A 26,951-nucleotide genomic window follows, 5' to 3' on the forward strand; every position below is an offset into this window, starting at 1 on the left:
AGAGACTTAACTTTTTTTCTGTACTTAAAACCAAGGATATGCTTTATGTTTTAACTCTGTAAATAATATTTGTACTGGAAATATGTTTTTTGCCATCATGTCATGTCTTGATCTCTTGATATGAGAATTATTTGACCAAGCTTGGTCATCGTTTTTGCTTTAAGATGACCTTTATACTGGTCATCTTTACTAACAGCATCTCTGATTTTATTAGAACTTTTTTGTTTGTTTCTTTTGTATAGCATTTTTCATTACAGAAGGAACTTACATGTAATAACAATATGGATTATACTGTACTATTAAAATGAATAGAGACAATAAAAATGGTATTTGTGAAACGAAATAAGTTGTGACTGAGGATTTGATGGAGCGTGAGGACAACTGATTTTTACACTCTTCACTGCTTCCCACCATATACCAGAACACGTAGTGATGATGGAGCATCACTCTATAATGGAGATGAGGAGAGACGTTTTCAGGCCAACAAAGTTAAGGTTATTGGCATAAAACACTTTTACTCTCATGGTCATGAGATTTAATCAGCAGTTTCTTGGGGAATATCAAGTCTTTGCTGGCATGCTTTCCAAAACTAAGTTTAGAAATGCTCTTTAGATGGATGTACTCAATTCTCAAGTGCTGATCTTCCATCTTGTGCTTCTTGAATATTGAATTTCAGAAACCGAAGGTCACGAAAGTGTGCATGATGTAATGCAATCTAACTCAACAGGCCATAAAGTTCATGCAGAATCATTGCTGAGATGTTAAGAGGTGTTGATTTTGAATGTCTCGTGGGTTTTATGGGATGTTGTGGTGGCGTATTGTTCATAATGTATCATCTCAATGCCATGTTCTGCACTGTTTCCAGTCATCTTGTCTACACAGTGACTTCTCTTGGTCAACTTGGAGAGATGATCTTCAAAGCAGATGGCTGCCATTGCTGGGGGAAAACATAGTAACTTGATATTGCTTTAGGTCAGGAGATTAACCCTGCTGCTTAGGTTCAGAGACAGAAATGTAAAGTGAATAAAGGAGGGACGTAAAAAGGGACAGCAGTGTTTTGTATTTGTCAGACAGCAACATCTGTTTGAAATATAACAGGTTTATAAATTGTTTTTCATTATAAGCAGTTTGTTTGTTAGAAAAAGATGTGTGCTAAACATAAGCACATTTAGATTAATGTTCAATTTGTTTCCTCGTGTCCTTTGCGTCTTCAACAGGTTTGTAGAAGTAGTTTACTTTTTTTATACCAGCAGGCGGCAGTATAGCTCAGGTTAAGCCCCGCCCCCCAAGTACGACTCAACGTTCTCCTGGTGAGACATTCAAGGCTAATCGGCCAACACCAGTCCAGCCACAGAGCATGTAAATTTAGTAATAACAAAAAGAAATCTGCGGTTTAACAGTGTGAGCAGTCCTATATTACGGACATAACACGTCTCAGTAATGTGATAATGAAATGAAAATTTTAAATTTACCCGTTTACATTAAGTTTTTCAATTATTAAATTACAGATGTTTGTAATGATCTTAGCCCACACGCTGATCCCCATCTTTCAGTTTTTATGACAATAGCAGTTCGAGCATTAATAGTGTAATCCTGGCGGGCGGGGAAGTTTGGGGAAATAGTTTTCAGTTTAATTATTTGCAAAAGGAATTATTCTATTGATTTCACATTTCTGAAATCGGGGTCATTAGCCATTAGTTTCAACAACAATTGGCATTATACTCAATACACTGATTTATTGAATGAACGTTACAGCCTGAATTATTTATATAATATGCCAAACAATAGTCCGTGGGTTACTATCACCACCACTCTGACGCCCCTTTCTGCGATTGCTAGTAATACTACACATAGTAAATAAACATGATAAAAAATAACAATATTTTATCACAAAAATAGCTATATCGTCAATCGAATCATGATACTACGAACCCATGACCTGCAGTTTCCAGTCTGGTTTGCACTGTCACATTTAATCTACTCATTTCTTGATGAGCACTATCCATTTTTAATGTTGTTCACACCCTACATCTCGCGCCTGCCCATAGTGCTGTTATTTCCAACAGACACTGAATGCATCATCACTTCCTCTCTCCCAACGCCGCGCCTGCTCCATCTCGGTGGGACTGGGGGCTGACCGACGGGCGACAGCCCCTCCGCTGGGAAGAAAAAAAACCACACCATGTGAAGAAAAGTATTTAAAACGGGACACGGAAAGCGAAGCGAGAAGGCGAGAAAGCGCTGCTATCAGCCTCGGGTCGGCGTTTACACGGCTCGGCACGGAGCGAATGGACAGAGCCGGAGAGGAGCTGCACAGTCTCAGCAGAGGTACGAGCTCACCGTCCGGCCGGCCGCTCCGTCCTCCGCCTGCCTGCTTCTCAGCCGCGGGGGGCGAGAGGCTTCATGCAGGGGGGCTGTGAGTGGCTTCATTACAGTCTGTGCGAGAAACATTTCAAACAACAACCCGTTTTCTGACACTAACCTCGTTTCAAAAAGTTGTGTTGCTAGCAGCGTGTCTGAGCTGTCAGTCTGGACACATCCAAGAGTGACTAAAGTAAGTTTATTGTGTCAGAATACAGAGTAACCTTACCTAATGTCACATTTATCCGCCATAGTAAATGCTCGAGGAGCAACTGTGTTAAAGTAGTAGTAGTAGAAGTAGTAAAGTCGTGTCAGTATTGAAGCAATTAGTCGATTTGCGGTTTATTCTGTGGAAATACATTTGATCACATTCGTAATAATCGATTATTGGTCCTTGTTATCTACCAAGTGGGAAAGGGGTCATAATTGTACGACTTTCCTCATTTCTGTTGTTTAATTTGATAGATTTTCGTCTTATTAGACCTTTTGCTGTTATTAAGCAAACAAAAGACATAGCCTTGCACTCATCAGGTTTGAACTGAAACAATCATTTAAAGCACAATAAATCATCATAAATTTAAATAATTATTTGTTGCAGTGCTAATAGTATTATTTCTGACATACCTGAATTTGTTTCAATACAAGTAGTACAAGGAAAACAACACTTGTATTTATAAAAGTACACCAATAGAAGGAATACTTTCATTCAAAACTAAATTATGACTTGCAGCTCATTTCATTTCCAAAGCAGCGGATGACTCTTCAGCTAAGAAACGTGTCACGATGCATCACCGATTTGTCTACTTTCTCTACATCTGTTTGATATTCTGTAGCTTTGAGGAGCAGGCGAGTGAATGAGGGAATAATGAGTCATTGAGTCTGAGGAGATACATGTGCATGAGGAGCAGCTTTGTGCACCCCGTCATTTGCAAGCCCTGATTAGCTCGAGGTGACTAAGACCACAGCTCCATCTTCCTTGGGTCGGTCAGCAATTACACAGGGGGGCAGGATGAGCTTGGCCCTTTTATGGTGAGGAATGTGAATAAAAACAACGGGCTTCTTCGACCCAAGGTGGAGACTCTAATGGTTGAGGGTTCAACTCCCACTGAGCCTCTCTAATGTAGGTCAGAGCCTGTGGAAGTTTTTAAAATCCAGTGATCGCGAGCAACGTGCACTTGTTGACGTTTTTTCCACGTTATGCAATTGTCAGGATTTCTGGAATTATTTAAGATGCAATGGCACATGTGGAAATCTAATCACAGAGTGGGACGGTTGAGCTAAACACGAGGAGAGCACTTGAGGCTGAGTTGGGTGAAGCCGGTGCTCTTGGGCCCGTCTGGTGTCGTGGCTCATGTACATGAGTGGGGCCTTGTGTTGTTCACTGCCTGATTGTATGTCGCTTTGTTTATGAGCTGAAGAGGTTTGTTGTCCTCTGGGCTAAAATGATGAGATGTGACTAATTGGCTCGGCAAGACAATAGCTGGTTGTGTGCGGCTGGAGGGTAGCCTTAGAGAGAGAGTGTGTGTGTGTGTGTGTGTGTGTGTGTGTGTGTGTGTGTGTGTGTGTGTGTGTGTGTGTGTGTGTGTGTGTGTGTGTGTGTGTGTGTGTGTGTGATACAGTGGCTGTGTGATTTAAGGATTTACTCTCAGGGTGTCTAAAGTTTGAATGGGCCTGTCTGGGACACATTGTTGCATTTTTGCTCTTTAAACGACCTTTCAGGGCCGCCTTGGCACATGGCCTGAATCCAGCAGCTGCGTCTTCAACTTGCTGACGTTTGAGTCCCGAAGCTCTATTGTGGCAACTAGTGACGTCATTACCCCAGGACAGCGTGTTTGTTTTATAGAAAAGTGCAATGGAAGCCGTTTTCTTTTCTGCAGTGTCATTCATTTCATTTCCTTCCATAGTCCTGTGTGTTTGTGTGCGCAAAGTGTGTCCATATGACCTCTGGGTGCGTGTGGGCATGATGGCTTCAGTTTACATTGTGCTCGGGGCTCGGGCTCTCCGCTCCTTCCTTACTGTAATTGGAGCCATCTGGCTTGCCCGTGGTAAGATCGTCTCCGGAATGCCACGATCCGTTACTCGCCACGTCCTTAAGTAACGTGGACTAGATCAGATGAGGGCGCCGCGTCAGAGCCGCACCAGCTGCATGAAGCGTCGAGCGTTTTTTATCGATTTTACAGTTTCGGACCAGATTCCAAATCTTTACCTGCGGCGGTGATGAGGAAGTCGCTTTGGTGTTTTGCCTCCTGCTGTTTTTACTCTCAGTTTATGGGCCTTTTAGTGTTTCCTTCCTCCTCTTTGACCTGCACCATCTGACCTCTGTTTCATACACTCGCTCTCCTCACTTCATATTTTGCCCTTCGGCCTTAGTTTACCGCGGTGCCTACAGCTCAGGGTTCTTCACAAAGGTTTGAAAGCACATAGTTAAGTTGTTCCCGTTGGCAAGAACCGCAGGATAAGCAAACACAAGGCCAATCACTTCCACTTGAAAGGAATCTGCTCCACAGCCTCCCACCGCTGGAAAGAAAACATTTTAGATAAGATTATAACCAACATTGTGTGGAAAGTTACGTTCTGCTAGAAATAGTCAGGGTGAGAGTCGTACATTTTTTCTTTATTCGGAACATAAAAGTATTCCACACCCTTCTCCAGATTCCTAGTGAGTCCTTGTGAAAACATCTCCCTCTCCCTCACTCTCACCTTCTGTCCTCTTCTTTCCCTTCAGGTAGCAGACAGATAGACCATGCCGGCGAGTGATGGCCCCAGTCGCTTCCCCGTCTTTGCGGCTCCCCCCCCAGGCCCCCACCAGAGGCCCCCGGGCTACGTCCCCGGGCGCGTGGCTCCGGTCCGCTCGCCGCCGCCCGCCAAGGCCCCCCCTCCGCCGCCGCTGAAGCCCCACGGCCCGCCGGCGCAGCACCGAGCCACGTTCAACCTGTCGGAGGAGAGCCAGCGCAGAGAGCGAGCGCAGAGCCTCCGCAAGAGGAGGAACACACTGATCTGCTGCGGGGCGTCCTTCGGGGCTTTCTTCCTCTTCCTCATCCTCATCCTCAGCCTCACTAAGGGGGACGTGTTAGACGGTCAGTATTCTCTTATTGAGTAAATATTGATGTTGCTGGCGTAGCCGACACATTGCCCAGCGTGTGTTGTAACAGTGCTGTAGGCAAACACAAAGACAGGAAGACGGAGATCAATCCCAGGTCATTGCTCAATTCTAGTGGCATGAATAGTTTGTTTCCATTCGGCTGCTGCTGCGTAAGTTTGTGTTTTATTGAAACCATCGGCATTTGGCAACGCTGACCGTTTAATCTCCGTTTGCAAACTGCAGCATTTCTGGAGTGGATGTGTCCCATCTAAGACTCTGTGTCCATCAGGGTTTCTGCATTATATAGATGAGATGAGAATTTTTAATAACTGTCCCATAATTATTCTTTATAAACACTGTTGCCCATAAAGTTGGAATTAAAAATCATTCCAACTTTATGGGCCACCGTGTAGTAACAAGTATTGATTTGACAATACAATAGCTGACATGGTTTGTGTATGAATGCATATCTGGGAATCACACGCACACACACTCATTTCATACTTTTCACACTTTTTGTTGACATTCAAATCTGGAGCTTTTACTGCAGCAGATAACGTTAGATGTTCCTGATGTGATATCCGATCTATCCCGTTTGCAGAGAACTGTCCGGACCACGATCCGTCCCTGAGTAGCTGGAACCCGGGAGACAAACCCGACAAGGCCGTTGTTGTCGGTAGCAGGAATTGGTTTCGCCTAGATGCTTCAGCTACGTTTCATTCCTTAACCATCCAGTCTGGGGGTAAGCCTGTGATTTTATGATGTCACATTTGTTTAGGTGTTTGATGTGTGTGTGTGTGTGTGTGTGTGTGTGTTAGATCTCACATTTGTGTTCCTCTGACAATCACAGGTAAGGTCGTTTTCTCAGACAACGCCGACGGCTCCAAGAACATCATGCTGAGAACGCGGCACATTCTCATTGAGGACGGCGGCGCCCTTCACATCGGCGCGCCCAAGTGTCGCTACCGCTCTCAAGCCACCATCGTCCTCGTAGGCCGCTCCGACGACACCACGGTCCCGGAGATCCCAGACCTGGGCCGCAAGTTCATCGGCGTCCTGCGTGGCGGAACGCTGGAGCTCCACGGCACCGAGAGAGTCTCCTGGTCCTTGCTGACCCGAAGCATCCCAGCCTCGGGCCTTGTCACGGGAGGCTACGCCTTCCAGCGAAACTTCAGCCGGGGCATCAACCTGCGCGTGGTGGACCAGGACACGGCCGCCGTGCTGATCTCCGAGCGCTACGACACGCACGACTCCCGCAACGACAGCCGGCGGCTCACCCAGCTTCTGCGGTCGCTGCCCGCTGGTCGCATTGTCACGCTCGCTGTGGGAGACTCGGCCGTCAAAAGTCTCCTGGGCGAAACGAAGAAGGCCATCGAGGAGAAGCTTGGCAGCACCTTTGTCTATGATCTCAAATACAGGTAAACACTGCCAAACATTTCACAGCAAAAACCATCAAACATAACTGAATGTAAAGTAAATCTAAATGAGGAATGCTGAGTGGGACTGAAGCAGATGTTTGGATCTTGACTCTCTTTTTTGCGGGCCATTAAACTTCACAGCGTCTTTGTTTTATGTCAGCATGTATCATTCTGCTGGCGTTTGTGTGTCAGACTTCTCCAGAAAATAACCCAGAACCGTGTGTGATTGGGTTCGTGGCTCAGATGCGTTGCTGCACGTGCCAGCGCTCTGAGTTTGTATTCGCTCTCAGCGCTGGTCTGTTTTGTATTTTTATGCTTTTGGTGCTCCTGTGGGTGATGGAGGCGCTTTGAGGTCAGCCATTCTACTTGCTTCCTTGTCTTTGATGTCTCAGTACTTGGACTGACGGGCCGATACACCCCGTCCCTCTGTACCTCTACCAGCATCTGGTTCCAGGTCCGTCCTCCCTGGAAAAATGTCCTTGTTGACGATGTCTTTCTCTTTTTCCTGTTTTTGTTCAGGATGTTCCCTTTCTTCAGGAATTCTCTTTCCTGTTTCCTCTTTACCGTGGGTGCGCTGACAGCAGAGGAAGCATGTGGAGGGCGATGGGGTTATGCTCGGACAGTTCGCAGGACTCGACGTCCCTCATGTTCATTTCCTCCTAAGCCAAAATAGAAGTTGGACAGAGGGTGCGGTCCTATTCACCTTCACTCAACTTAAACCCAAAACATCTTGATAAACTGGATTTTCAGCTCTGCACGGTATCAGATCCCACCCCACACACACGCATATACACGTTTCTCTGGAGTTCTTCGCGGCTTGGCCTGGTTTGTTCCTTGGTCGGCTGAAAAGCCAAAGAGCTACGCCAGATTCTCCAGTGTCACATTTCTCTGTTAGGGGGGGTGGGAGCTGAGGTAGCACAGAGGTCTTCAAACAAACCCACTCAGGCCCACAGAGCAGCGCACACACAGAAAAGCGCACACACATAGCAGCAGCGCACACCGAGCGGCTTGAGCACTCACAAATATGCCTGTGCTCATTTTGACTCAAGTTAATTGTGTTAAGTTAAGTGTGCGTATTTATCTAGTGTGTGTGTGTGTGTGTGTGTGCGTGTGTTGGATGAACGTATTAGATTTACGAGACAGTGAGCAGTTTACAGTCTTGTTAAAGTCACAGTGTGTTAGTCGGGGTGATTTTTCAGCTCAAATGTTTGCGTAGGAACGTTACCTGGAAAACTCACGCACACACTCACGCACACACACCCATGAATCTTCATGTTGTGTTGATCCTTCCTGCTCTCAGGCGTTTCGCTGCCTCACGGCCGCTGACCGCCTCGTCTTTGAGGAGAAGCACTCGCGCACACACATAAACACGCATTTAGGCCGGCGTTAAGTGAATTCACCCCTGACCTCCTACGCTGCCATTTCCGGTCCAAACAATGAGGCTGTTAAGAGGAGCTGACGGGCGTCGAATGGCCTGAATGTGTTGACGGCTCAGTTTTCAGTTTTGTGGGGTTTCTGGACTGCAGGCTTTATCCCCCCCCCCCCGCAGCAGGAAACCCATCAGAGAGCCACACGCTCCTGCCTGACACTGTAATGACAGAACCCAACGGACCCCCCCCCCCTCCCAGATGGATCATGTTTGCGTGTCGTCGGGGGGCACGTCGACCCTTTGATCTGCACGGATAACACATGCAAGCTGCGATTGTGCCAGCGGGTGCAGGTCATCTGAGCGTAAAACACTCATCAGAAATGATTTGCTGTGTGTTCAGGAAGAGAAGGAGGAGGATGAAGCTCTGTAGGCGAACTCTAAAACCTGAAGTGTCCGTTTGGGTTTTATTACTTGCGAGTCAAAGTTCACCAAAGCAAATATGGAGCATGTTTACGTGAGTGGCGTGACAAACAATCGACGCCACCACACCGAGAGGGTACGCCGTCTGTTATTATATCAGTCATCTGGCACCATTGTGGTGGTTCCAACTCCGAGGCAGATTGACATTCCTTCCCTTTCCTTTACGGCTCCAAACTCCATAATTTTCTGCTCAGGCACGTCAGCCATTTGCCAGTATCGGCTGTTTGACACTGAAGTTAGGACACATGTGTTCTTGTTAGATTTGCATGTGTGCGTATGTGTGTGTGTTCAATGACTCTATGCACTTTTGCACGCACTTTTCTATTCAGTCAAACCTCTATAAATAATCCATGTGGCCCATTAAAATGACTTTTTTTGTATTTCACATTTTCCCTCTTGGACCACACGCGTACTTGCTTCCTCTTTGGTTTCACAGACGCGTCTCGATCGAACCGCTTTTGCCCGCCTCGTTATGAGGTCCGACGGTGACTTTCAGCAGATCCATCACAGCTGTCGTACCTGATGCTGCCGTGTGAGTTGAATCCGGGACTTCTCCTCCACCCGCGTCAATGTGGCCTCCAGGCGCGGCGCCCAGACGTCTTAATGGGAAAGTCAGACGTCCGCTGAGATCGCTATTCCTCCAGCCGATTGGAACGTTAATGCGTCTGGCCAGATGTGAATCCAGAGACTCACACGCTCACTTATGACTCGTATATTTCTCGAGTGATGAGCCACGTTGTCATTCTCCCATAAGACAAAATTGAATCGTGGTCTCATAAAGAGTTTATTTGGCTACATTGGACTCAAAAGCTGCAACGTGCACAAAATCATAAACCCGGGATGGAAATGATGTATTTTTTTTTCATTTTTCTGCCTTTGGTTCATTCTGGGGGCTCACTTTTAACATCTTATAACTTATATCAGAACAATAAGTCATGATCTAAAGATTGGAGTAAAGACCCTTATTTCAGTTTGAAAGGCATTCATGTGGCCTATAGGAGTGGCTCTGTTCTAACAGCTTCTGAAAGGTTAGATGTTTGGAGCAGGTCGTGTTGTGTGGGAGTGTTTTGGTGTTGATCTGGGTGTGTTAAAGGTCAGGCAGCAGCTTGTAGAGCAGCGGTGACACAGAGGCGTTAGGCGTGTTCGCCGGTCATTCAGATGATCCAAGAAGTCATAGTTTGAATGTTTTGAAATGTCCACAATGACACACACACACACACACACACACACACATACACAGAACCCAACGCCCAGTCCCTTTCGCCAATCCCCACACCCTCCAGCTCTTCTGCAGAAATGTGATTCTTAGCTGTCTCCTTATTTAATTAAGCGTAATCACATTTAAAACGTAATTCACTCCGACATTTAATTTACAAGGTTGTGAGAGGAGGAGGAGAAGGGTTGGATATAAAGGAATTATGAGTTGCTGTACTGCCACAGTCCTGCCGACGCCTCTCGTCGTTAAATCCCCCCCTCGTTTTCTAACAGTTCCCCCCCTGCTTGCCGGATGATTCGTCGATGACTCAGTCTCACTCTCTCTCCTGCGTTCACCTGTTAACATCCTCCGCATTCTGTGATCAAGAGATTTGTGTGTGTGTGTGTGTGTGTGTGTGTGTGTGTGTGTGGTGTGATTGCTTTATCTCTCCTCACACCCTCGCACTGGGTGATAGCAGCGGATGGTACGAGCACACACACAAACACACACTTTTATTGCCCGTTTCGGTTACACCCTGTATCTGTGGAGCAGTCCCATCTGTGAGATATTACATATGGAATAGCACCAATGTGCTGATGGTGTCGTGTCACTCCGGGTCATGTTGCTATGAGGTCGGGTTGGGCTTATCACCACGGAAACCATGTAGGCTTGCTTAAGTTTTATGCCCCAGAATCTTAATTGTATATGATGACCGGGCCGGCTTGTGTCCCTCTTAGGCAGGCGTGGGCCCTCGTGTCGGTGATCGACGGCGGCAACGTGTCGTGCTCGGAGGACGTGAGGGAGCACGAAAACCACGAGACTGGAGGAAGAGCTCTGGCCAGGCGTAACTTCACCACCGTGGACGGAGTGGGGTTCAGCGTCAGCGCCTACAGCGAATGGAAGAACGGTAAGAAAGAAGTTTCCACGTTTTTTACTGCCGCCGTGGGATTTGACAGGAAGTTGCCAGGTGACAAATGAGGTTTGGCGATCAATCATCTGAACACAAAAGGCATTCCCGTCCCTGTGTCAGCTCGTGCCATTTTGGTCGCCGTGGTTACGTGTTATGTGGTTTGGGTGAGGTTCTAACACTGATTTCTTCTTCACCCATTATTTATTGCAGCAGCACCACCTGACAGAGACTCAAATTAACTATGGAATGTAAACTGCTAAATGACAACGTGTGTGTGTGTGTTTTATGATTGTTTAATTTGATGGAGACGGCATAGGGTGAAGTTTCTGTTATTTTCCTCTCAACCGCACAGAATCAATTATTTCTATAAATTTAACAGATTTAATTCGGCCTCCATAATTTTCAGTTATTCCCCTCAGAATATGTCTGGCTGATGATGTAAGATGTAAATTATAGCTCAATGAATGAACAACTGCTAGTTTACACTCGTTTTTGGTCGTCTAATGGTCTCGCCAGTCAGTTTGAGGGCAGTTTTGTTTTGTGTAGTTTATTTGGCTGCAAAGTACTTGAATTTTAATCGAAGTTGTGGTCTGAAAAATATGCACTTATTAAATCATCAATCAATACAGATTTTTCACACTATGATGCTTTGCCAAAACCCACGCCGACCCTTGGTGTTGGTGCTCGTCTCCCCAGGTTTCCCCATCTCAGGCTTCCAGGTAGACGCCGTGGACCAGGTGGTGCTGAACCTGCAGGACGAGGTGAAGCCCACCTGGCACCCCAGGGACCAGATCGTGGTGGCCAGCACAGATTACTCCATGTACCAGGCCGAGGAGTTCATGCTGCTGCCCTGCCCACACTGCACCAGCAGGCAGGTCAAGATACAAGGTGAGAGAGAGGGAGAGAGAGAGGTGTGTGTTAGTGTCCTGCGTAGTCCCTTCATAGCAGCACTGTGTGTGTGTGTGCGTGTGCGTGTGCGCGTGTGTGTGTGTGTGTTGTAACTTGACTGTAAGTGCCATTTATAAACAGATGTCACTAAGTTAGTGCGAGAAGAAGAGGAAGGAAATGATATGAGGAAGTAGACAAAAATTTTAGGAGGGCGAGTGAGGCAACAATCGGTTCAACAATCCCAACACCTGTCAACAATTGTGTCCCTCTGTCACTCGCTTGAGCAAGCGTGTCTGTCACCAAGCAGAGAAATCTTTGAAATAGGCAAACCTGAGCACATAATGCAACGACGGGACTGATGTGACGCCAGCAGAGCGGCAGAAGCCAAAGAACATGACAGAGCAGATTGATGTGATCACTAACAGATGCAGCCGCTACTAACTAATCCTGCTGGTCCACGGAGATCACGTGTCCTCCCCCGGCTGTCACGCCCTGATGTGAGACGAGAGGAGTCTTTGATTGTGACCTCATTTGACCTTTTGTAGAGGTCATGCGGCTCTGGAAGCTTCTGCCACTGTCGGGCTCCGTCCAACTTCTACTGTTCCTCCATCTCACCACGTTTCCTGATCTCACCTCTCTGTCATCAACACTCCCTTCCCTCGGGGTGTGTGTGTGTGTGTGTGTGTGTGTGTGTGTGTGTGTGTGTGTGTGTGTGTGTGTGTGTGTGTGTGTGTGTGTGTGTGTGTGTGTGTGTGTGTGTGTGTGTGTGTGTGTGTGTGTGTGTGTGTGTGTGTGTGTGTGTGTGTGTGTGTGTGTGTGTGTGTGTGTGTGTGTGTGTGTGTGTGTGTGTGTGTGTGTGTCTGGAGGAAGGGCAGAGCAGATGGCAGCTGCTGGTCATCGAGCTTCACGTGTCTTTGATTACTCTGGTTTTTATGTCTCTATTATATTGGTTGAATTGTTTTGGTGTGTGTGTGGGTTGGGCTGTGTTTATGTGTCCTAGTGTGTGCCGTAAAACACCCTTCCTGTGTTTCGCAGCAGGAGGTAAACAATTCATCAGCAGTGAAATACTGTACTTACATACATACAGTTCCTCTTTCTTTGTGGTTTTTTGATATTTTCATTTCCCGCTGTAAATTTAGTGGCAGTTTGTTTCTTTACACGCAAACACAATAAACCAAAGCTCAGATTGTGTATTTCACCGTGTTCATAGTTCACGTTGTGTTTATTTCCTTTCCCGCTTTGTTTGGACCAGACAGAATGTTCTGAATTCGCTTTATGCTTCAACATCGAGATCAAGCTTTTACCAGATACGCTCTTGTGTGTGTGTGTGTGTGTGTGTGTGTGTGTGTGTGTGTGTGTGTGTGTGTTTTTCGCCCGTGCAGGGAGGCCTCAGTACAACCACATAGGCGAGATTGTGGACGGGATCGACATGCGTGGCGAGGTGGCCCTGCTGTCCAGGAACATTCTCATCCACGGCCAGATGGAAAACTCCTGCTATGGAGACAACGGCTGCCAGTTCTACAACCACGACACGTACGGGGGCCACATCAAGGTATGTTTTTATGCCCGCACATGTGTGTGTGTGTGTGTGTCGTCGTACGTGCCCAGGTGTCTCTGTGTTTAGACTGTGTGTTGATTGTGCCGTTCCTCACTGATGTATGCGTCTGAATGCTTTAGTGTGACCGTCACAGGCGATGTGCGTGACAGTTTCCATGCGATGGTGGGTGTGTGTGTATGCTCTGTTTATAGAGCAGCCATTCATGCTCACTTGGGCTCAGTTTGTCATGTGAAGATCTCCTCTCACTCTTGACCCATTTCTCCCTCAAGCCCATCCCTCAGAACTCGAAATTTGCAAGCAAACATCAGTAGAGCATCGGGCGACACACATGTGCGTCCCACATCGGCGGCGGGATTTACATTTATCATGCTTCGGTTCATGATGGCACTGTTTCATTCTCCATTGTTTTGGCAAATACACAATAGCATTCCCGGGGCTTTATGTCCCCCCCCCTACTGCCTTGTTGCTCATCACTTACTAGTGTGTCGACCAAGTGTGTGTGGAAATGTGTGTCAAGAGAGGGAAGCAGTCAGAAGAGGTTGTGTGCGTGTGTGTGTGTGTTTTAAGTGGGTGAGTTACAGTTAGCTGGAGGGATTGGCTAATACCTCCCTAACAGGATCCAGACAGAGTGGATGAAGCCATACCCACACAGACCCCCTGCTAAGCCTCTGTACTGTATATGTCTCTGTAGCGTTATTTGTCAGAGTTGAAATGTTTTGCTCTCTCTCTCTTTCTCTTCTCTTTTGTTTTCTTCCTTCGGGACATGTGTGTTGCCTACGTGCTTTCCTGTGTGTATAGGTCTGAGTTTTTGTCCCCCTGTAACTCGTCCCCGCTAGTTCAGTTAGAGGAAAATCCGACTGTTGTGGAAAGACGTAGATGGTAACGTTTCCTAGGAGGAGAAGGATAGAATGGACTAACATGAACCTTCTCCTTCTTTTCCCCCCACAAACCCTGTGCAAGTCACTTTTGTGTATAATAGCTCTCCTCTCTTACTCAATCAGTTTTTAAATCCCTCCATCTCTCTGTGCCCAAACATCCGCTCGCACCCCCACCGCCACCGGCAGATCTTTGGCAACTTCTCGTCGGTGCATCTGTCCCACGTGGAGCTGAGGAACATGGGCCAGCAGGCTGAGCGGGACCGCTACCCGCTCCACTTCCACCTGTGCGACGACGTGGACCAGAGGGGGGGCTACCGGGAGCCCACCTACGTGGACGGACTCTCCATACACCACTGCTTCTCCCGCTGCCTCAGCATCCACGCCACCAACGGGCTACTGGTGAGTCTGTGTGTGTGTGTGTGTGTGTGTGTGTGTGTGTGTGTGTGTGAGCAACAGCTTCTCTCGCCTAATGAAGACCATATGTTGTTCCCGGCTCATCAATTACCGCCTCCATCACAAGATTACTGTAATGGCTGATTTCCTCCCCTCTCTCTCCTTTAACTGACCCCTCTTATCGTCTCTCTGTTCTCTCCATCATGCCGTCCTCCTCTGTCTTGTCATCTTTTGGAGCAACACAGACACATGCACACATAAATTAGTGTCTTATCTTGGACAGATGCAGATGTTTCCTTAACTCTGTTGGATAAGTGAAATCGAATGACAGCTTAATCACAATGACTTACTGTATGCCTGTGTGTTCAGTTCAAGATTACTTGCATATGTGTGTGTGTGTGTGCGCGCGCGCGCGTGTGTGTGTGTGTTATGTTCCCTTTTGACGTCAAATGGTGATGGGTTAGTATTTGTCCTTGAAGTCAAAGGATTGGATGCATTCTTCCTCTCTGCTGGACTGAGGAAACGGGATTTTTGAGCTTGTGGATAATATTGTTTGACTCAAGCTGTTTTTCCCAGTTTCCCTCCTGTCACATTGACAATATGACTAATTCTCTTCTTCTCTGTGTTTTATTTCCACACCTCTCCTGACACTGTCTCTCCAAGGTTTCGCCTCGTTTTGATAGATGTGTTTTCTTAGTAGAAATGCTGGAATGTGGAAACAAACATAAAATTGTCTCTTGTTTCCCAGAATTTTCTCTGGATTCCCCTACCGAGCATCTTCTTTCACTCCCGTTGTTAAGAACTAGGGCTGGAATGCCCCATCTGCCTCTGGAGTGTTTGATTTCTGTTTGGTCCCTTTGTGTTTCTGCTCCAGGTGAAGCACACTGTCGGCTACGACACCCTAGGTCACTGCTTCTTCCTGGAGGACGGCATAGAGCAGCGCAATACCTTCTACCACAACCTGGGGCTCCTGACTCGCCCGGGGACTCTGCTGCCCACTGAGCGCAATGAGACGCTCTGCACCAGCATCAAGGACAAAGTCTACAAGGGCTACAACCCCTCGCCCAGCACAGAGTGCAAGTGAGTGATGACTGCACGGCTAGACAAAGGCCAACAAGGGCATAGAGGTGGTTATGTCAGTCAGGTTGGCCTATTTGGTTGTTTATCTGGAATGGTTGCAAACTTAATAAGTAGGATGGTATCACTGGTATCACTTAGGCTGTTCATCAGTGCTATAACTGTTGAATGAGTCGCACCTGCGGCCTGATAGAATAGAATAGCTTTTATTGTCATTGTATATGATAATACAACGAAATGCATTTGTGCTGTGCCTGAATCTTGGTGGCGCTACTACAAGAACTGTATTCATTATGTATCCAACTTTGGAACTGGAAATTGACCAAAAAGTTGTCAGTGGGGGTGATCGAGGTCTTGTGGAGAACCTAAAAGTTGCTCTAATATGTGTTTTCCTCCTTAACAAGCCGTGCAGTAGTTGCAATAAAGCTATATTTAGCTTTAGCTATATATAGTGATTCGTCCTGTGCAAACAGTGCAAAGACTTTCTGCATCAACATCATGTGGAACAAACATCTACACACGTTTGGCCCTGAAGAGTAGCATACATATTTCTTAGTATCTGGTCAAATAAAAGGGCCGTCTCAGCCAAAAGTATGTGGAGCATTGTAAGGACAGATAATAGCAGAGGGGGCAACAACACTCGCCAAGCTCCAGGAACCGAGGAAAGAAAAGGCGACGATCAGGGTGAAGCAGCTTGATCGTTATGAGGAGAAATAATCTGCTTTGATTTGTGGCATTTTCTTTGTAATGTTTACGTGTCCCGGGCAAGTCTTGGTGGGAAATGTGGTGAGACACTGCAGCTCTGCTTTGAGACAAGACAGAGGGTCCATGTCCACCGCAGATAGAGATTCTATGGTCAACAACAGTCTGTGAGAAACCTGTTGGCAGGATGGACTTATCTGTGCAATAACAACCTCGTCTCTCCGTGGGATGTTTTTGTGTTGTAGCAGGAATAAGAAAGGCCCATCTGTGAGGGACGCAGAGGGGTCTGTTTCCGTGTGTGTGTGTGTTGGCAGACCTGTCCCCATCCAGGGTTTATGTTGGAGCTGTGGATTATTGCAGGATTCTTTGATCTCTGTCTTCTCGCGCATTAGTCACAGTCTCTGATACGCCAGCAGACATTTTAATATCTGTTTTCCTGCTTTCTGTGTGGCTGTGCCTTTGTGTCTGGTGTGTGTGTGTGTGTGTGTGTGTGTGTGTGTGTGTGTGTGTGTGTGTGTGTGTGTGTGTGTGTGTGTGTGTGTGTGTGTGTGTGTGTGTGTGTGTGTGTGTGTGTGTGTGTGTGTGTGTGTGTGTGTGTGTGTGTGTGTGTGTGTGTGTGTGTGTGTGTGTGTGTGTGTGTGTGTGTGTGTGTGTGTGTGTGTCTGCTTGGGTGTGTTTCCAGGGCGGTGTCAACATTCTGGATCGCCAACCCCAACAATAACCTCATCAGCAATGCTGCTGCGGGTTCCCAGGTAATAACACAAGTTATATTAGAAATATAGTCTGCTGTGACCTTTGGCTGCTCCGGCTTTGGTGTCCCTGAACTTTTCAATAATTTCTTTAATGTTTTCCTTTCTCAAAAATGAAGTGATCCGCCAAATAAAATGGGAATTAAGGGGCCTCCGTGCCTGGAAACATCTGATACAAGACCATGTAGGACAGGCAGGGTGATGCACAGCATATAGGTGGGGGGAGGAGGGGGACTTTATCTCATGAACTCCAGACCTTACTGAGTTCTTGCCCTCAGCCAAACACCTGGTTTGACCCGCGAGAGCAGAACCCCACTGTGCCCAGTGTTACTCACTGTATGTATATCTGACTTCAGCCCAGCACATATGGATGATGTACTTGTGCACAAGGCCAAAAAATAAATTTCCTGCTTATTTCCAGCTGTGCCAACCGCAAACCTGATTTTACTTTTTTTCCCCCTCCCTTTTATCACCTTATTTCTCAACTCTTCCTTCCTGTTGCAGGATGCTGGCATATGGTTCGTGTTCCACAGCGCTTCCACCGGAGACTCTCTCGGGCTGGCACCAGAGACCAAAGCCGAGCTCACTCCTCTGGGGATTTTCTACAACAACCGCGTTCACTCCAACTTTAAGGTATCGGCACTGCCAACATCAGTCGCTGTCCAAGTTTTGACTCGCTGAAATCCAAGGAATGTGTTTTTATTGTAAACGTACTTTAAGTTGAATCCAGTTTGTGCCAAAGCCCTCGGCGCTTTCTCTCTCTGCTTCTGTGTTGCATACGGACAAGACAGATATTAATGACCTGTAAAAAGCTTTGCATAAAACTCCCTTTTTATAATGTTGATTTTTGCTAGGGAGAAATTTGGACTCAAACACACATACACAAACACTCACACGTGCAGGTGTGCTCTACAATAGCACTCTGTTGTGTAATGACAGACGTCGGGCAGGTGAACTGTGAGTTCTTTGTCCAGCCTGACCACAGAAACCTCTCTTATAGAGGAAGGAGCCCCGAGGTTTAAGACTACCCTCCTCCTGCCACAGGACCAACTCAGAGCAGGTTTCCATACACACCAGACACGCATGTACACACACACATACTAAGTTTTCCCTTTAATTTGTTTATGGAGTTCAATTCAACAGCGCAAAGTTAATTCATATGCATGTGTGCATGTGTAGTGTATATAGACGTTCACATATACATCATTTCGTCACATGAATAGCTTACATTTTTACTTTGGGGCTCTAAACAGCTGTAATCCTTTAAATCTGTCAGCTCAGGGTTTAAATTGAGTACATTTATTATTACTGCTCTGTGTAACATATACTGGAGAATCCCTGCCTGCATATGTACAGAAAACAAACAGTGTTCCTTTGGTCTTTCCAGGCAGGGCTGTTCATCGATAAAGGAGTGAAGACCACCGCCACTACTGCCTCTGACCCCCGAGAATACCTGTGTCTGGACAACAGCGCCAGGTGTGTAGGCATGTCTTTGTATGCGTGTAATTACAGAGACCTGAACATGACGGCCTGCCTGTCACAGATGGTTATTATCTCTAGGCGCCTGCTTATCCTGGCCAAAAGGGAATTGAACCCCCCCACACCTGGGAGGGCAAGGTTCGGCCGGAAAAAGCATAATGGTGTAAAACCACCACGGTGCATAGTTACAGTGTGTAAATATTAAGGTATCTGTGGCTTCCTAATGTATTTGTGTTCTGCCACATCCTGTTACTGTGCAAGAATTAAGATATTTATAGCTGCCCGCTGTTTATGTGCAAGGATATAACCATTGACTACAGGTTTAGATAGATCGCCCTGTGACTTGCGTGTTACTGCATTTTAGTGGAGGGTCTGTCAGCTTAGTGTTGACAGAGAAAACAAGCTTTCACAGATAGAGTTTCCACTCGGCAGCGCTCTACCAAAATACAGCCCTCAACTAGATGGAAAAAATCTAACTTGTCCACTGAGACTGCAGTCTGTCTGTGTGTGTGTGTGTGTGTGTGTGTGTGTGTGTGTGTGTGTGTGTGTAGTGGTTGATTTGGGGGAGGACTTAAATGCTAAAATGTATGCTTAGTCCTAATCTTACACGAGAGAGCGTGTGTGAGTTGTGTTTGAGCTGTTATGTGGAACACAGTGTGGATTTCTATATTTCCAAAACGTCCATCACACAAGTGTCTTTACATTTACTGTGCGGATTCATCCTCCCCAGAGGATTCATCTATTTTTAAAGCTGCAGAAGCTTTTCCTCAAACAAAAGAGTAAATAAGTTGTCTGGATGTTTTCATGCCATGTGCATTACAGCCTCTAGAGGGCTCCAGCTGCAGGCTTTTGTGGGAGGTTGTAAGTTAAAGGATGAATGTTGTTGAACGATGATCATCAGAAGTATGTAAGTGTGTGTGTGTGTGTTCGCCTGTGTTTTTGTCAGATTCCGACCTCACCAGGACGCCGACCCCAGCCGCCCTCGGGTAGCGGCGCTCATCGACACGCTGATCTCCTTCAAGAACAACGACTTGGGAGCGTGGATACGGGGCGGTGACATCATCATCCAGAACTCTGGGTGAGGCGGCTGGATCTTTCGTCGGATAACTAATGAAAAAAAGTCTATCAATAACTAATGGATACCTTGCATTATATATTATATTTACTTGGTACTGTGTTAGGTAATTCAATCACTTCCTGTTCCATTATTGATTATTGACCTGTGCACTTTTTTTTCCTTTCTGAACAGTTTTGCCGACAATGGAGTGGGTCTGTCCTTTGCCAGGTGTGTACTCGTCTAAATCACTGTGTTTATTCAGCCATGTTCACTTTTCTCCCTCTCCTGCCAGATAAACTTGCCAAGAACGAGCGGTGACTGATTAGTTACTGGGCACATGCATGTTATGTGAGTTATCTGAGTGGGAGTTAAGTGAACAGGAATCGGATTCTGGAACGCAGACGTGAGAGAGTTGGGCTTAAACAACATTACCGTGACTATATCCATCTGTCTCCTTCCTCTTCCTCTAGTGACGGCAGCTACCCGAAGGATGAAGGCTCCAGCCAGGAGGTTACCCAGTCTCTGTTTGTGGGCGAAAGCCGAAACCGAGGGAGCAGCGGAGGGCAGAATAAATACTTGGGCCTCGGCGGGGCTGATGGAAAGATGAGGACGCTGCCGAGAAACAGGTGAGAGGGGCCGAACAGAGGAAGAGGAGTGGGATAATGAAAGGGGGTCAGCAACACAAAAACAAACAAGGTGTATCATTACTAATGATGATCTAATTTGGTAAGTTGGGAGCGGACAGATGGACAAATGGCAGGATGTGGGTTTGGGACAGGAAGTTCTGTTCTGACTCACTTCCCTCTGGAGATGTTTTATGAAGTTTCTGAAGAAAAATGCGGTTTCAACACGCGTGTTCATCTAAGGGGATTCCTCATCGCAGCCTTTTGATTACTTAAGCACATGTGGGTCTTAAAGCTTTTTCCTGACACACAGCTGCCTGACATGTCCAGTTGAAGTCACTTTGTTGCCATCCTCATGTGTTTTGGTTAAAAGGGAGTGAACAGCAAGCCATAAAAGATGAAGTTACCACAGAGCGATGTCACTATTAAGTAAACGAGACGAGAGTTTACACAAGGCCAAGAGCGGGATAACACACTGAGCCGTCTTCTCAGGGCGCTGATGCCCACGCAAACCAAGCAGGCATCACTAAGAAGTCATATGAGGGTCCTCTCTCTCTCTCTCTCTCTCTCGCTCTCTCGCTCTCTCGCTCTCGCTCTCTCTCTCTCGCTCTCTCTCTCTCTCTCTCTCTCTCTCGCTCTCTCTCTCTCGCTCTCTCTCTCGCTCTCTCTCTCGCTCTCTCTCTCTCTCTCTCTCAACACTGAGACGAGAGCAACGTAAACAAAAGAGACACACAAATTGTTGCTTTCCAGCACTCTAGTCTGTGGCCGCACTCACCCCTGCAACACATTTACAGGCTCTCTGACCGCACTGACTTCTGCCTCAGCCAGTTTGTCTGTCGTCATCGCGGTTAGTTAATACGACTTTTCTGATCTTTTCTCCGTTCTCTCGGCACTACAGATGAGTCCAGTTGTTTTAATTTGCCACAACCTTTAATCGCTTCCAAGATCTTCAAGCTTGGAACTGGAACAGATGGAACAAAAAATAGCATTTGGTCTTATTCATTTCCTTTACATTTCCCACTTTTACTCCTCCAGCTTCTCTATTTCTCCAAAATTTTCATCCGAAATTCACCTCGCTGCTCATCGTTTGTTCCTCCTCCCTCTGCTCTCTAGGACATTTCCAATCCGGGGTTTCCAGATCTACGACGGTCCGGTCCGGTTGACGCGGAGTACGTTCCGCGGGTTTGTACCCACAGCCGAGCGTTTCACCAGCGCGGTGGGATTCAGCCTGAAGAACACCTGGCAGCTCACCCCACGGAACAACCTCTCCCTGCTCAGCTTCCACCCCACTGTTAGTATATACACACACACACACACACACACATAAACACACGGCACAGCTCATTTGTTCTAATGTGCTGTGACTGCACATTGTTCGGGGCCATTGAGTCAAAGTGCTCGGCCCCTCGCAGCTACAGCAGGATTTCTGTCTGCAAGAAAGCAGCTTGTAGATGTTTTGTCACTGTGGTAAATTGTTTCTCGTATTAATTACAATACACTCATAAAACTGAAAATAGTGGATGACATCGCTAAAAGAGTTTCATCTCATGATGTGTTCTAGTTAATTATCCCTTTCTGCCTCTTTTTGTGTTGTTCTTGACCCCACACTTCTTTTCCTTTCTCCTCTTTCTCCCTCTGTTAGTACTTGCTGTGATTTCTTTACTCACTTGTTCCCCCCCCCCCCACACACACAGACACACACAGCTGGATCAGTCGCCGGTGTTGCTGATTTTTCTCTTAGTGGAAGTATTTAGGACAGAAAGAGCGAGCGGGGAGAGGAGACCCTATGCAGACTCAGACCTGTGTGGAAACAATTGTAAAGCTTTAGTGACCTCTAGTGGTGATAGACAGGTATTTGATTTCTTAAACCTCATCGTGAGGTCATGCGCCTCTTAAATGGGAACATCAGCTGTACATGCAGCTCTTAGCCCCTCCCCCAAGCAGGTGGGAATCAACACAATAAAGGGATCCGATTTTTACCTGTTTAAATCCAACACGTGTCTGTCTGTGATCTGCCCTGATCAGAGACGTGTTTTGACACAGACGTGGGGACTTAGTGAGTGTTTAACAAGCATTAAATTAGGATCGTCTGTCACATCCCTTGCACTGCAGACCTCCTGACTTGTTCCTCTATAGTGCCTTTAAAACATGTTTGTCAGAAATGTTAATGACAGAGCAGGATGATTTTAATGACTCTCTCCCAGATGGACACGGATTATCATCATTGGAGCTCTTGCATAGCAATTAGCGACCCTATCTTGCCAAAAAAGAAAATAATTAGTGGGTAAACAGTAGCAGTGTTGGGCGGTCGCCAGTGCAAACATGTCCCAGGCTGCCACTTTGCTGCTCAGCAAAGAAACAATAATGTTTGTATAGTGATATTTATGCTTCCCTGTGTAAATACCATCTGTCCCTAGGTGGGTCTGCGTGCCTTCTTCGGTCGCCCGGGCCAGTGGTTTGAGGAGAACGACCTGGACGGTGACAAAAACTCAATTTTCCACGATGTAGATGGGTCAGTCAGCGGCTACAGAGACACCTATGTGGGCCGAGCGGACAACTACCTGATCCAGCATCCTGACTGTGCCAACGTGTCCCGGTGGAACGCTGTGGTCTGCAGCGGCCGCTACTCTCAGGTACAGCCGAGGGGACGCCATGTCAGCGTGTCCTGAGAGGATATAGGGATGTCAACACCTCCTAGCTCGCTTCTCATCACATTGTTCTCCTCCTATACCTTCTTCCCCCTCCTCTCCCTCAGGTGTACATCCAGACGCAGGGCGCTCCCAGTCTCAGCCTGTCCATCAGCAGAGACGAGTACCCCAACGCTCCTCTGGTGCTGAGGGGGATCAACAGCCAGGGGGCGCTCTCGCAGCAGTATCAGCCAGTCCTGATGATGAGCAAGAGCTACTCGCTTCACTGGAACGGAGCGGCACCCCGAGAGGTCGTCCTCTCCCTCATCAACTTCAACAAGTGAGTAATCACGCCTGCCAGCCTTTTGATGTGCTTTCACAGTCTCAGAGGAACTGATGGATACGCAAGATGTGTTTCAATGTATTCCAGAATTTATTTTCCACCTCGCTTCACTGGGCTATATTGTGTTTACTACGTCTGACCTGCAAAACAACAATAATGTAACCCAACCATTTTAGCGGGGAAGTGTGTGTGTGTGTGTGTGTGTGTGTGTGTGTGTGTGTGTGTGTGTGTGTGTGTGTGTGTGTGTGTGTGTGTGTGTGTGTGTGTGTGTGTGTGTGTGTGTGTGTGTGTGTGTGTGTGTGTGTGTGTGTGTGTGTGTGTGTGTGTGTGTGTGTGTGTGTGTGTGTGTGTGTGTGTGTGTGTTTTCGTGCATTCAGCTCTCTCTCTTTCTGGCTGCTTCAGGGATGACTGGGTGCTGGTTGGACTCTGTTACCCATCAGAGACCACGTTTCAGATCATGGCCGACATCAACGACAGGCAGAGCAACAGTTTTGACGAGATGGCGGACTATGGCACCGTGCCGTCCCTCGCCGATTTGCAGAAGAGGCCGATGGAGAGGAAGTACTTCTTCGACCGAACTGTCGGGTGAGAGAAAACAGAGTCACGTGGCTTATTGTCGTTAAATCATCTGCACTCCATAATCACCCAAATCTCCCATTTCCTTGAGCCCAGCTTGTTGTGGCTCTACCTGCGGGCACGACACGGGCGGGACGCCCACAGCTACTGCTCGTCCAAAGGCTGCGAGAGAGTGAAGGTCCTGGCCACCACCGCCTCCAAACAGACCTGTAACTGTACGGCCAAAGCCTACCCCAAATACACCAAGACCCCCTCAGCCGTGGTGCCCATGCCGGCCCTCAACACGCAGCCCTGCAAAGACTGCGGCGCCAAACAGGTGTGTGTGTGTCTGTGGGTGTAGTGCTGATTGGGATTTATATGGAAATGTCAAAACCATCCCCTAAGGTTTATTTAATTATATATTTAACCTGTTTGTGTCTCAGCTGGTGTTTTCTAGTGAACCGTGGACCTCCAGCCTCCAGACACAGATCAAGTCTCTCAGCACAAAGGAACAGCAGAGTGGAGACAGCAGCTCCTTTATTACTGTGAGTATGTGGACAAACACATGAGGCCTGCTGTCCTCTATTATGACTTGGATCTGTGGTGCAACTGTCTTACTCTTGCTGCCCTGTGGTCTGCCAGGTAAACGAGGTCATCATGTCCTTCTCACAGCCCGGGTACTTCCTGGTCTCTGTTGATGCCTGTTCGGGAAAAGTCAGCAAGAAAACCTATTTTGCCAAAATGGACACCAAGATGGAGCAGTACCTGAAGAGTGGAATACCAAAGAGGTGAGCCAGGAAAAACCAGATGCAGCTCGCGACACACACAACACACACACACACACACACACACACACACACACACACACACACACACACACACACACACACACACACACACACACACACACACACACACACACACACACACACACACACACACATACATACATACATACATACATACATACATACATACATACATACATACATGCAAATCATCAGGGTGTCACAGCGGCGCACAGTTTAGAGTGAGTAAGTCATTGTATTTGGAATTACTAAGCTTGTTTCTTCAATAGGTCAATAGTTCTCATGGCAACACGAGGTCAACCACAAGGCCTGGTTAGTGTGGCGCTCCACCTGGTCCAATTTGGTTTGGCCAAATCTGCAGACCTGCACAATAAAGGTGAGTTAACTGCTCCAGATCTCTCCTTCTCTCTGTGATGTAGTGTTTCAATCTCATTTGCTCTTCCCACTCCCTCTCCCTACAGAGAGTCTGGCTCTGTGGGGGTTCCTCGGTGGCTCTTCGCCCCCTCCGTGGGTGTCGCTCCAGACGGCGCAGGGCGACGAGCTCCTGGGCTTGCAGGAGCGTTACTTGCCTCTGGGTTTGGAGGCGTACGGCTGTCCGCCACCCGCAAGTCAGACGCGCAAAGACCTGGAGCTGCTCCAGAAAGCCACCGGGCAACAGTGACTAATGTGAACGACACAACTGATCTACCCGAAACACTCTTGCGCACAGATTTACAAACACACACAACCAGCTGATGAATGTGAACTGCTGAACTTTTAATTTATTACAATGGCAAAAATGTTTACCGGTTTCAAAATGGAGAGGGACTATTTTATTATGAGTGGGCAGAGTATTTTGTTATGATTTTTGTTTGTGTGTGTGTGTGTGTGTGTGTGTGTGTCTGCGTGTGTGTGTCTGCGTGCGTTCAAAAACAAGCAAACAAAAAAAGCCTTGGGGCTGTTGAGTCAATGCACTTTCCTTTTAAAGACACAACTTGCCTTAGCAGCCAAAGTGATCACACAGAGCTTCACACAGAGCTTCACACAGGGCGACACCAGAACACCAAAGCAGCCTTCCTCCATCCTCAGACCTACTCAGCATATTATTCATCATGGTGCCTGAAATGAAAAATGAAAACCAAACACAATCCATTAGACACGAGCAGGCCTGAAGGAAAGGATGAAAATAAATGACATTGTCTCTGATCGATTGGAAATAAATGAGTTCAGATGGATTAGATGTGTTAGATTAGAAGGAAATTAAGAAAAATAAATGTCATCGTGGCTGAGGATTAAATGCTGTGATCGAGGCGAAATTTAGTCTCGCAAAACGGAAATCTGATGTGTTCAAAGATTTATAAACAGCTCATACCACACCAGAAGTGCTCAGTGTTTAAATGGTTAAACAGGCATGTAATGGTCTGCTGTGGTTAAACTAACACAATAACATAAAGAGGTAACACACACACTCGTTCCTCTCTCCCATACTGCTCCGCTTACACACTTGTTTTTTATTTGGACGTGTGTAACAGCTGAATCTGAAACAGTTCGACCTCCTCTGATCATCGTGCAGCTGTACAGACTTAAAGCACCTTTTGTCGTGGATTCCTACACGGATTTTACTGGATCTTTTGTCACATATTTATATTTGTCTCTTCACAGTGACACCGTCCCAGGTGCTTGTCACATGCGTAACACACGTGTATTGTATTCTCTCTCTCTCTCTCTTTTTCCAGAGTTGAATGTTTGTTTATTTACTTTCCATCCGCCTCGCTCACGATCTTTTCACGTGCGTCATTGCCAAGTCAGACACAGGATGACATGGCAACTACAGCGAGCATCACAATGCAAGTAGATCATCAGCGTACGGCTTTATACTGAGACTTATATAAGCGTTTAAAAGGTGATCGGATGTGAGCAGGGCTCCCCCACTGAGCTATGATAAGTATCTATCTGTGAGCGTGTGTGTGTGTGTGTGTGTGTATGGGTGAGTATATATCTAAGATCCTCTGGAGGATAATTGCCTTGTTGCCTTTTAACCACTCTACTGTTAAAAAGAGCAAAAATAATTAGTAACTTGTTTCCACAGTCACTTGACGTCTTGATGATGCACAGCCTGAGAGCTCTAAACTTGTTGTTTTTTTACGAGAAGTGAGCTTTGTAAAATATGGTGTTTGATGTTAGAAGTCAAATGTACATTTAAAGGACATACAGGTTGTCAATAGTGTTTATTTACCTTTTTTTTTTTATTCATTTGTGAGAGTATAATCAGTTTTTCAACGTGGAGAAGCATTTGTTAAGAAACTGCCAAGTCATTAAACGATTTTGTCAATAAAAGCTTTGTGATAAATATGTTATCTCATCATTTGTATATGTACACATATTAGAGATGAGAGATTAGTTCATTCAGTCATTCAGT

General features: G+C 46.7%; 1 protein-coding gene across 1 annotated transcript; it reads left to right on the plus strand.

Moving 5' to 3' along the window:
- Positions 1-2,100: 2,100 nt before the first annotated feature.
- Positions 2,101-26,685, plus strand: cemip2 (cell migration inducing hyaluronidase 2). The gene is made up of 24 exons (XM_076164745.1): positions 2,101-2,328; positions 5,087-5,438; positions 6,045-6,185; positions 6,294-6,861; positions 10,643-10,812; positions 11,512-11,703; positions 13,086-13,255; positions 14,326-14,538; positions 15,407-15,612; positions 16,994-17,063; positions 17,565-17,693; positions 18,448-18,536; positions 19,486-19,617; positions 19,789-19,824; positions 20,067-20,222; positions 21,333-21,510; positions 22,637-22,852; positions 22,975-23,186; positions 23,592-23,774; positions 23,862-24,081; positions 24,188-24,289; positions 24,387-24,532; positions 24,823-24,929; positions 25,015-26,685. The coding sequence occupies exons 2-24, from the start codon at positions 5,105-5,107 to the stop codon at positions 25,212-25,214; spliced, it is 4,170 nt and encodes a 1,389-aa protein (XP_076020860.1). The 5' UTR covers positions 2,101-2,328; positions 5,087-5,104; the 3' UTR covers positions 25,215-26,685.
- Positions 26,686-26,951: the final 266 nt, after the last annotated feature.

The sequence above is a fragment of the Genypterus blacodes genome, unplaced genomic scaffold, assembly GCF_046128005.1.
Source record: "Genypterus blacodes isolate CSIRO-AG114 ecotype Tasmania unplaced genomic scaffold, CSIRO-AGI_Gbla_v1 ptg000138l_1, whole genome shotgun sequence".
Taxonomy (NCBI): Eukaryota; Metazoa; Chordata; class Actinopteri; order Ophidiiformes; family Ophidiidae; genus Genypterus; species Genypterus blacodes.

Coding starts and splice junctions, on each gene's coding strand:
- cemip2 (XM_076164745.1), top strand. CDS start 5,105: ATGCCGGCGAGTGATGGCCCCAGTCGCTTCCCCGTCTTTGCGGCTCCC. Junction 14,539..15,406: donor ACGCCACCAACGGGCTACTG/GTGAGTCTGTGT, acceptor TTTCTGCTCCAG/GTGAAGCACACTGTCGGCTA. Junction 19,825..20,066: donor GTGGGTCTGTCCTTTGCCAG/GTGTGTACTCGT, acceptor CTCTTCCTCTAG/TGACGGCAGCTACCCGAAGG.